This window comes from Athene cunicularia, assembly GCF_003259725.1.
Source record: "Athene cunicularia isolate RWA chromosome 8 unlocalized genomic scaffold, athCun1 chr8_part1, whole genome shotgun sequence".
Lineage (NCBI taxonomy): Eukaryota > Metazoa > Chordata > Aves > Strigiformes > Strigidae > Athene > Athene cunicularia.
Window position 1 is genome coordinate 30,022,250 of NW_020799109.1, and position 10,943 is coordinate 30,033,192.

Consider the following 10,943-nt stretch of genomic DNA (forward strand, 5'->3'; position numbering starts at 1 on the left):
GATGGAGCAAGAAAATTTATTTCAGGGTCAGGTGAGAGAGGAAGGACTGGAGGAGCCAGAGCCCCCACTGCCTGGGCAGCAGCAGAGCTGCCCACCTTCCTTCCCCATCCCACCAGTCCTTGCCTCCCACCTGGGCAAAGTGAAGATATCAAGAAAAAGGCTCCAAATCGGATTGACACCCCCCCTCCCCCTTAATAAAGTTTATTATCGGCCGGGCTCTAATCCTTTTAAATCCCCCGTGTGTGGGGGAAGGCCTGGGATTAGGGGAGGGCAGCGTAATCCCAATGAATTTGTTACAGGGGGATTTAGGCAGCGCCAGGAGAGCAGATGGCCCCGGCCTTGGCTCTGGAAAACAACCATTTTCCTTAATGATTCCTAACAAGGATAAAAGGGCAGACAGAACTGGGGACAGGTGCAGGGGGCCCGTGCCTGAGGAAGTCCCAGGCCCCAAGGGGGGATGCTCACGCCTGTCTCCCTGCTCTGGACCAGGGCCACAGCCCCCACTGAACTGCAGCACCACGGCTCATGTCAACTTTTTTCAGCAGCTTTGTGGTCCCCCCGCCCAGCTCCCTCCCCATCACCCTGCTTGAGGACAAACCCCAAGCCATCCCATCCACAAGGACACACTGGCTGTATGGGGGGCAGCTGGCCACAGGTGCATCCAGAAGAAAGAAGCAGGAGAAAATGTACAATAATAATTTAAAATATTTAGAAGATTTAAACCAAGCCAGTGCTCTTCCTGGGGGTGATGTGGGAGGCCGGAGCAGAGACAGCCTATGGTGGGGGAATGGCAGGGAGGGGGAGAGCTGCCCCAGTGTGGCAGGGCAAGGGCATGGCAGGGACCAGCCAACGCAGCGGGGCTGGCATCGGCAAAAATAATTTATTCCACTAAGACAAGCAGAGAACGAGGAAGAGCACAGAGAGGGGGCAAGGAAAGGTGGGGGGGCCCTGGTTGACATCTCAAAAGGGGACATACATAAAATGCAGCTGAACCCACAACTGCCACCCCCCCACTCAGCAGTGCCTGCTTTTGGGGGGCTAATCCCCCACCCTTCTGGCCCCACTAGTGGTTTGATCCCAAAGGGCTGCTCCCCAGCATGGGGCTGGGCTTCCCAGTTTGAAACCAGCCTAGCACCACGGAACTCCCACGGGCACCGAGACACAAACCGCTGTCGGCATCCAAAAATGTGACACCACAACCTGAGAGGGGGATGGTCCGACACCTCCTTCCCCCCAAAACCAGCCCTCTACCCTCCATCCCTCACCCTGGGTGAGGCAACTGCTGTAAGCGGGGCAGCCCCTGGTGGGGACGCACCAAACCCCTTTGCACTGGGAAACAAAACGCTGTTCCAGGCGTTTTGCCTGGCTCAGCAGCCCACCCACCCTGGGGGAAGCCCCCGGCCCCCACAGCCGCTCTTAGGCCATGGGGAAGCCAGGACGGCCTTTCCGGGCACGAGTGCGGAGGCGGAAGAAGGTGTACATGCCCAGGAGGCACATGGAAGAGAGGAAATAGAGGGCGATGCAGAGGCTGATGTCCAGGCGGGAGAAGCCCAAGCCCAGCACTCGTAGCCAGGGGCTCCTCCGCATGCCCTCCCTGGCCTCCTCCTCTTTCTCCTGGACCAGGACAGCGGGAGCCAGCCGGTGCTCCCGGCCCACCCCAGCAGCCCGGTCCAGGGCGATGGTGTCTCGCTTGCTGAGTCGCCGTCGCCGGCCGGCCACCACTCGCAGCGCTTGGCTCTTGAAGTGCTGCTCACTGAAGGAGTCCAGGTCCACGATGTCCTCGCCCACCTCCCGCAGCTTGGGGTTCAGCCTCACAATGCTGGGGCGCCGTGGCTCGGGGGAGCTTGGTCGCCCCGGAGCTCTCATCTCACTCTCCGTCTCCTTTTCCTCCTCTTCCTCCTTCTTCTCCCTCTCCACTCGTGGGCCCTCAGTGCCCAGCCTGGTGCCTGTCCCTTCCCTGGCCACAGGGATGGGGTCAACCTCGGCAAAGTCCAGGTAGATGTTGGCCGGGGAGAAATGTGCCTTGAGGAAGGTGAGTACAGTCAGCTGGTCCCACGCGTGCACCCCCCGCTCCTCCCTGTGGCACTGGGGACACATGTCTGGCGGAGGCCACTGCAGCTTGGGGAAATTGGGGTCCTCTGTGTCACCTCCTGCAAGGACCAGAGCCAGTGAGGGGGTTAGAGGGGACATCCCCCTGTACTGGTATAAACACCCCGAAGCATCCAGCAGTTGGGGATGGGGACGTTTGGAGGGGCCATTTCAGCAGGAATGCCTCCAGGGGCACGTGGTGTTTTGGGGTGCTCCCCACGGGATGCTTCCCAACTGCATCTCCAGGGCAGTCTGATGCTGCGCAACCAGCTGCTGTCCCCTGTGATGGAGGATGACAACCACGGGATGTCCCCACTGCTGCACCCTAATGCAGCTCTTTGCCAACTCCATCCAGGAGGAGAGATGCTTCTCCCACCTGCTTCCTGTTTTCCCCTGGCTTCCCTCCCCGTGGTTCCCCTTACCCGCCAGGCGAGCGTTGACCTCGTTGTGGTGGGACCAGAGCCAGAGGACGGCCTCCTCCCGGCCTGTCACCCGGTCCATGGACTCAGCTGCCATGGCCTCGAAGTGCTGGGCACACTCCTGGCAGCCGAAGAAGTGGCGGACGTAGCAGCGCATGGTGCTCAGCACCTCCAGTGGCAGCTCTGGGGGAAGGCAGAGGATGGGAGGGGGGCAGGAGGGCGAGTCCAGACCCCGCAGTGCCACCTCCACAGCCGAGGTGGCAGCCTCACACCCCGACTGTGGCTCGTGCCCTCCCCGCAGACCTGCCTCAGGGCAAGACAAGCCTTTGCCCACAGGCAGCATCCCTGCCCGTGCCACAGCCTGTCTGGACGCCCCTTCCCAGAGACTTGAACCCCGCCAGGGGGGCCGATACCTTTGTCAGGGCCGCTCTGGGCAGCCTGGATGGTCAGCAGGTGGAAGATGGTCCAGAGCCCGCAGGGGTACCCGCGGAAGTGGGGTTCGCTGCCCTGGCAGCCCACCCAAGTCACGTTGGTGGGGAGCACAGCGGGGTGAGAGGCCTGGAGGACAGACGAACACGATGTGATGAAGCTGGCAGATAACGTGGGGTGGGCGGAAAAGGGCAGGGGTAAGGAGAGGAGAGAGGGGGCTGGGGTCCCCACAGGTGCCTTACATCTCTGTTATTCTTCATGGCCTCCTTCAAGGCGCTGCGGGGCAGCTCAGGCTCCGTCCAGTTCCTCAGCCAGCTGTCCAGGTTCTGCAGGTAGGTCTGCACACAGGGGCGCCCGGGGAAGTACTGCGGAGCGGGGAGAGGGGTGAGGAAACCCGCACACCACCCTGGGAGCAGCAGAGCAGCCCACTAGCACCCCTGGCTCGCTGCAACGGAGCACCAGCATCTTCGCTGGCAGCGTGTGCTGCAGGGCAACACGGTTCCAGCAAGGTTTTGGTGCCTGGCCCTGAGCGGGGGGGCCCCGAGTGCACACTCAGGCTTTGAACCTCAGCCCCGTCTGAGAGAGGCAAAAAGCTGCTCTGACCATAAGTCAGCACAAAGCCGATTAGCAGCAGCAGTTTAAAACCACAGGCGCTGCGGGGAGAGGGGGCAGCCTGCCAGGGTGTGCTGCTGATGGACGGATGGACAGAGGGACTGACCCACGGGGAGGATGAAGCCAGCAGCACACAGGAAAAGTGACAGGGAAGCGGAAGGAAGGAGTGTTTTGCTATGTCTGAGCTGTTCTCCCCAGGGTCTGTGGGGAATTGCACAGAAAGTCCCACATTAGCAGGGGAATTCATCTGCGACCTGACGTTTCTGCTGCAAAATGCAGTTGTTCCCCTGGCTCCTCAGCCAGCTGCGTAATGCCCTGCTTTCCAGGCACCACCACTTTTCATGTCGTGATTTCCCCCCACCCCCCCTCCCATGCCTTAAATACCTCTTGGGAAAGCAACAGTTAATGCTGGGACCTGCTGGCTGAGCTCCTGTAGCCGGAGTCCTGCCAAGCTGGCAGCAGTCCTGGGGACAGCAGCAACCCTGCGGACGCTGCTCCGTCCTGTGGATGAGCACAGCAACGGCAGCACCAGCTTGGCACCCCTGGGGAAGCACTGGCACCCACCAGCACCCACCACCCACCATCCTGGTGCCTCCTGCCCACGGCAGGGATGCAGCTTCACCTCCTGGCCAGCTCCAGTGCTATGGCTCATCCTTGGCCAGCAAGGGAAAGGTTTGCAGGAAGAATTAAAGGGTAATCAGATAAAACCGCTGCTGCTCCCCACTGCCCTGGCAAGCTCACACCCTTGGCCAAGGAGCTGGTGCAGTGGGGGATTTGTTTCTGTAACCCTATGGATCTCATTAAAGGGAGAAATAGTGAGGGTGATAACTGGGAGCAAACAGAGGGAGAGCCACATGAAGCTCTGAGCTGAGGACTTAAGATTTGTTGCACCAGTGGCTCACGTTTGGATCTCTTTGCTGAGGAGAGCAGGCAGAGGTGGGAGGTGAGGGTGTCTTGCACATCAGTGAGGGCTATGTGAGGTCCAAACTAAGCAGGAGACCCTGGGTAACCAAGTAGGGAGAAAAGAAGGGGGGCATGCCTGGGTGAAGATCTGCCAAAGAGCTGGGCTGGGACGGAGACAGAGACAGAGCTTCTTCCACCCCGCTGATGGAAACCTCAGCCAAACAGTGCTCCATTGCACACAGAAATTAAACTGCCCTGCTTCTGCTGGCTCAAAGCTCCTGCACTCTGATTTCAGCAAGCCCAACAGAGAACAAAGGAGACCTTAAATTTGTTTCTTCCAGAGCCTGACTCAGAGTGGGAGTCCCTTTCCTGCACTATCAAAGGAGCCTGCAGAGATCAGCTCCCCAAGCCAAGCATCCAAGTCAGGCAATCAGAGTTACAAACCCCTCTGATCATCTCCACCAACCCAGCGGGTGACAGCATCTCTTCTGAAAAGACCTACTGCCTCGGCACCTCCTGCAAGTTCTAACCCTGCTCTGCCCACTGATGCACGCCACATCTCATCTGAAACTCTGCAGCACCCACTCTCAGCACCTGTGGGGACTCTGGGCTGAGTTTGGAGATCCACGGGATGGGAACAGCCCCATGGAAGCTGTGGGATGCACTGAGGACCAGGACACAGGGCTCACATCCGAGACCATCACAAGTGCTGGGAGGCAGGGGCCCGCACCTGCCATTTGCATTTCACCTTATAAATATCTATGCGGAGGCACGGGCGGCTCCTCTCCTGACACCAAAAGCTCCTCACCTTCACCAGGGTGGCCACATAGCACTTGAAGGCGGCCAGCTGGGCTCCTGACAGCGTGGCTGCGCGGGCAGCCTCCACCCGCAGCGAGTAGTGCAGCGTGGACTCCAGGTCAGCCATGTACACCTTGGAGCTGGGGAGGGCAGCACAACACGACGGTCCGTCAACCCGTTAATCCGCACCGGGACCCAGCCACCACTAGGGGTTTTTCCCAAGGGAAAGGCACCTCCCCCAGCCATAGCACCTCCTCCCTGCACCAGCCCCGGCCTCCCCCAGCCCCAGAGTAATGGAGGGGGATGTCTGACCGGTCAGCTCGCTTCGGCTGGGACGTGTTGGTCTCGTTGGAAGCGTCGACTGTTGCATTCAGCTTGTAGGAGCCGCGGGTGATGCCCGAGAGTGTGCGCAGGTAGTAGGTGTAGAAGGAACGTGCCTCCATGTGTCTGCAAGGAAGGAGAAGCTGTGAGAAAGACCCTCCTCCCTCCCAAACAGGCCCTGACCCCCAGGAAGAAGCCAAGGAGACCAAAGGCTTAGCCAGACCAGCAACTGGGACCTGGGGAATGAGTGTGGGGTGGTCCATAGTCTCCCCCTGCCCCAGCAGTGCAATCCAGAGCAGAGCTGAGCCCTGGGGAGCCACAGAGTGCCATTTCCAGGCAGATGTCGTGGAGGGATGGCTTGGTCACAAGCCATTTTCCCTTCTGCCAGCTCCAGGCAGGGCTGGCAGCTCTGTTCAGTGCCCACCAGCAGCCCCCTGCCCAACCCAGCCACCATCGCTTTCCTAATGAACTTTCTCACAATTACAAAGGAGAGCAGAGAGATCACAGAATCATTCAGGTTGGAAAAGACTTGTGTCTACAAGTTCTCCCCTACACCATATCCCCCAACATCTCATCCAAACGAATCAAACACATTCAGGGATGGTGACTCCACCACCTCCCTGGGCAGCCTATTCCACTCTCTGATCACTCTTTCTGTGAAAAATTTTTTCCTAATGTCCAGTATGAACCTCCCCCGTTGCAGTTTAAAGGCATTTAAACCCTTCCTCCCTCACCTGGCACCTCACCATCCCACAGGCCCCCCCTGCGTCCCACACTCACACGGGCAGGCGGGAGAAGGAGCCGTTGCGGAGGAGCAGGTAGCCAGAAGGGAAGGTGGTGACACCAAACTTCTCCACGAGCTCCTCCTCACTGCTCAGCACCCTCCTCACCGCCACGTTCTCGTACTGCAGCATGTCCAGCGCCACCTGCAAGCCCAGTAGCCCCAGGGTCAGATGAGGGTGGTGGCAGGATCCCCAGCCCGACGGGGGATGCAGCAGGGCTATTTAGCACTCTGGATAACACTGTGCACCTGCAAAGCAGCATGCAAGCCCACTGGGGAGGCTGCCGGGAGAGGACTTCCCTGTGAAAGGTACCCAGGAGTCACTGGGCACCAGGGACACGGGCTTCAAGACAAACGGGGGATAAATGCAGCTTGTACCCACCTCTCTGCCCACAAAGGAGTCGTTCTTCTCAAAGATCAGCGCCAGGTACTGATCCTTGTTCCTCTGGAAGAAGGTGCGAACCTCCTCCGCACTGCAGAAACAGAAAAGGATGGCAGCGGGTGTCTCAGCATCAGCCAGATGCTCTGTCCTCCTGCCCAAAAGGACCTTGTCTCTTATCCCTGGGGATTTGGCAGGGGATACTGGTGCACATTCAGCCCCACCGAGAGGGCAATTCCTCCCCACTGAAGTTTCCAGCACAATTTTCTGCTCTGGTTCACAGGCTTTGAGAAAAGCCACTGGGGTTAGCCAAGGAGGCAGAAAACAAAGCACAGGCAAGGCAGCGAAGGAGAGAGCTGCATGCTCGCCCAGGGGGAAAGAAGCAATGAACTTGAACCAGAGCTGTTGTGTTTTTGGCTAGGACATGGAGGCACCAGAGACCTGAAGTGGGTGCCCAGCTTGACCATTGCTTTGGGAAATCCTGCTCCCTCCCCAACAGCGAAGCAACCGCCTGCATCTAGCAAAGAAAACTCAGAACCCAACAAATTTGTACTGAATCAAGAAAACCCTTTCTCGGGGCAGGCAAAGTTGCCACCGGCAGTGGCCTCACTCGGCATGGCATGGCACTGCCACATCCCCAGCCCAGGCGCTGCTTACTCTAATTAAGGCTGATGAACAGGTTTGTTAGGAAATGCAAGGACAAGGCTCATCTTATCCAGGCCACGTAAGTGGCATTAGCATGGCCAGGTTATCTGTGTCTCTCTGGGAGGTGGTGGCTGCTCCATGCTCATTTTTGGATCAGGATTTATCTGGAAACCTGCTCTCCGTGGGACGGAGGCCGCCAGAGACACCCCTCCATCACGCCGCCCCTACCTTGCTGGCTCCAGTGGAGGACAGGCAGGTGGCCAGGCATCCTGGCTCTGCTCCAGGTTGGTGATGATGGCATGGCGCAGGTCCTCGACGGTGGCACTGGGATCTGCAAGCATGCCAACTGGTCAGTCCTGGGGGAGCCTGTCCCAGGGGCTGAGGCAAGGGCAGCTGCTCTGAGCTGCCCCCCAGGGCTCCCCAAGGTCCCAACGCATGGCAGGTGCAGGCAGCAGGGCTGCTCGCACCCAGGGTAAAAAAACCCCATGGCTCTGAATACTCACTAGTAATCCTTATTGCATCCTCCGCCTTCTTGCTAAAAGCTCTGAAGAACTGAAAGGGGAAAAAAAACACAAGAGGAAACTGGGCTGAGAGTGTTTGGAGTAAGACAGAGAGGCAGTGCAGCCCAGCAGGCAGAGGCTTCCCTGAGAGTGGCTCTGCCACAGTTTCCCTGTGACATTATGGTGTGCCAACTGACAGCAGCCACCACAGAGGGGGCTCTCAGCTGGCCATGTCCTCCGCCCCCCATCTTGCAGGGCATCCCTGGAGGGGAGGGATGCAGGCATGGGCTGGAGCCATGTCCAGCCAAGAGCTGAGCACTGGCAGATATCTCCAAGGGTCCCAGGGAGGCAGCCAAGACCTTCCCAGTCCTGAAAAATCACTGTCTCCCTGCTCCAGAGGCCTCACAAAGCAGGAAAAGGGTTTTTTCCCCACTCCTGGACTTCAACAGTGGCTCCAGTGCCCACGGTACAGCCAGGGCAGCGAAATCAGGTTGCATCAGACAGGTATTTGCTTTACAGGCTGGGCTGGGAGCACGAGCTGTTTGCAAAAGGTGTTCAGCGGGGACAGGGGATGCAAAGCAAGCGGCTTCTCAGGACTGCCACATCAGCACGCTTCCCTGCCCCAGGAGATGTTTGGGTCAACGTCCCGTGGACAGTAAGTCCTCAGTGAGACCCCAGGGCAGGGCTGGGGCACAGGCCAACCTGCTTGGCAAACCTCCAGATCTGACTCCACCTTGGGCTGAGCCTGTAAACTGGGACTGAGGGCATGTCTAACAAAACCCTTATCCATTTTTTGTACTGTCTCAAGGCAATCCTGGGTTTTGCTGCCTGCACCTAGAGAGCTTCAGCTTTACTGCTTGTGTTGGAGAGAGGCTCTGTTTGCAGTGGGAAATGCTGCAAAATGGCATATTGACCCAGATAATGGGCCAGGCATGGGCCCAGGAGGAGGGATGGCACCTCGCCAGCCACCACAGGAGGCTCCCAGAAGAGCCCCGTGCAGCCTCCCACAGCTTCCCTGCACCGTTCTCCAAAACTTGCACCTGCAACCACTCTCTGTCCTCCAGCAGCCTTTCCCCAGGCGTTCCCAATACAGGTTTCAGACTCTCCCTACTCCTTGCTGCTGCATCACCCAGCAGTGGTACCGACTGCAGCCCAGTTACAGCTATGTTTTGGGGAACGATGAAACAGCTGCAGCCTGAAAAGCCCCGAAAGGAATATTTTTGTGCACTAGCACTGTCGATTTGATTGAGCAAGAGAGTGACAGGCCAAATAACAAAGCAGGGTGAAACCAGGCAAGTACCTAGTGCATGCCACCCTTACCTTCAGCGTGGGGAAGCCAGTTATCCCAAAATCGTTGCACACTTGCTGGTTGGCCTCATCAGCACAGTCGATGGCCGCCAGCATCACCGCAGGCCTCCACTCTGCGGGGACAGGGGACGTGGTCAGCACAGCTCAGACCCTCTGTGGCTCCAAAAACCACCTTGTGCCACACAACCACTGCTGGGCATCTCCAGCTGCACCAGCACATGGCTCCTCCCAGCCTTCAAATCACAGCTCGCCCCTTGCAGGAGTCCAGCTGATGGGTTTCTAAGTCCCAAATACCCAAAGCCATGGTCCATGCCGGTGCTTGGTGCCCTACTTTTCGCACAGCAGTAGCGTGAGGAAAGCTGTGCGAGGCGGAACCAGGCTTTGCACGCCCTGCTTTTGCAGCACGGGCAGCTCTGCCCGCCGCTGCCTGCCTGTCTGGTTCTGCGGGCCCAGGCTCTGCCCCAACTGGAAGAGGCCGCCGGGAGAAGGGGAGGGATGGCTAACCGCAACTGGGGGAGCGCAAGGAACATGGGCTCCAGCTTGTCTCACCCCAGACAGGTTGATAACTGAAGGGGAACAAACCAAAACCAGTGGTGGGGACACAGTGGCAGAAGTGCTGAGCATCCGCTCCCCCTCTGTGACTCTCCACCACCACCTCCCCAGGGAGGACCAGCAGGTTCCTGGGGTAAAACACAGACAAAAGAAGGGGGGCATGAAGGCATTTCAAGCAGCAGACTCTGAGAGCCAACAGCAAAATGGACAGAAAAGCTCTGAAATGGCTCCTTTTTAGTGTAAAGGACACAAGCTGGAGAATGCCCGGCCTCTCCTTTGAGTGGGACAAGGTGGGATGTGGGGCTGGCACACAGATGGACCCCACACTGCCCTAGGCAGGAGCCTACCAAAGACAGGGACCTGCTGGGACTGTCCTATGTCGCGAGTAACAGGGCAGATAAGCTGCTTCAAACTGCCCTGGCACCAGTGGCACAGGAGGGCCAGTGCCAAGCCCTGCTGCAGGGAGCCAGGCATGCTCCTGGACTCACTGGCATGTGGTGCCCGTGGGTCACCCCAGCATCGGCATCCTCTCCGTCCACCCCGCTCCTGTGCAAATCCACCTGTGGGAACGGCAACGAGGACGCCGAGCAGCACAGGGGCAGCTTCTCCACCCTGCCTCTGCAATCCTGTCTCTGGAGCGGGAAGCCCTCGGGGGACCCCGTTTTGGAGAGGGGCCAGGAAAGCCGGCATTCCCCCGCAGGGCCCGGGCACGCACCCCATTCCTCACATCCTGCCCCGCTGGGGAGAGCTGACGGCATCCCCTCGGAGGGACGGGACGCCCGCCCCGGCCGGCACCCTGACTCACCCAGCAGCGACCGCGCTCGATCAATTAGTGCAATAACAGGGAGAAGACGTGCGCACCCCTGGATGCCGGGGGAGGCAGGACGAGCCCCGGTGGAGCGAGGGGCCCGGCAGCGGGGTGTGTGGGTCCCCAAGCGGGGCTGGGCACCAGCCAGGCCAGGCATCAAGGTCAAAGACGGGAACAAACCAGCTGGGATCACTGCCCGGCCCCAACGCCCTGCTAGCCTCTCCCTGATGGCACCAGGGAGGAGCGGGGCCGAGGGGGGGATCTGGGGGGGCAGCGGGACCCCCATGCCTGAGGCAGGCTCAGGTGGAGTTTCTCACAGCCAAAGGGGCTCCAGCGATGCTGCTAAGCCAGGCCTGCCTACTCATCACGGGGTGGGAGGCCTGGGCCTGTCTCTTATACA

The 10,943-nt window shown here is 59.2% G+C and overlaps 1 protein-coding gene across 1 annotated transcript; it reads right to left on the reverse strand.

The window, feature by feature from the left end:
* QSOX1 (quiescin sulfhydryl oxidase 1) lies at positions 1-9,336 on the reverse strand. Its single transcript, XM_026853408.1, has 11 exons — positions 9,196-9,336; positions 7,879-7,927; positions 7,604-7,706; positions 6,734-6,824; positions 6,351-6,496; positions 5,562-5,696; positions 5,260-5,389; positions 3,179-3,301; positions 2,921-3,065; positions 2,511-2,690; positions 1-2,150 (listed from the first exon to the last, which is right to left on the reverse strand). Exons 1-11 carry the CDS (start codon positions 9,277-9,279, stop codon positions 1,417-1,419), a joined length of 1,920 nt encoding a protein of 639 aa, XP_026709209.1. The 5' UTR covers positions 9,280-9,336; the 3' UTR covers positions 1-1,416.
* Positions 9,337-10,943: the final 1,607 nt, after the last annotated feature.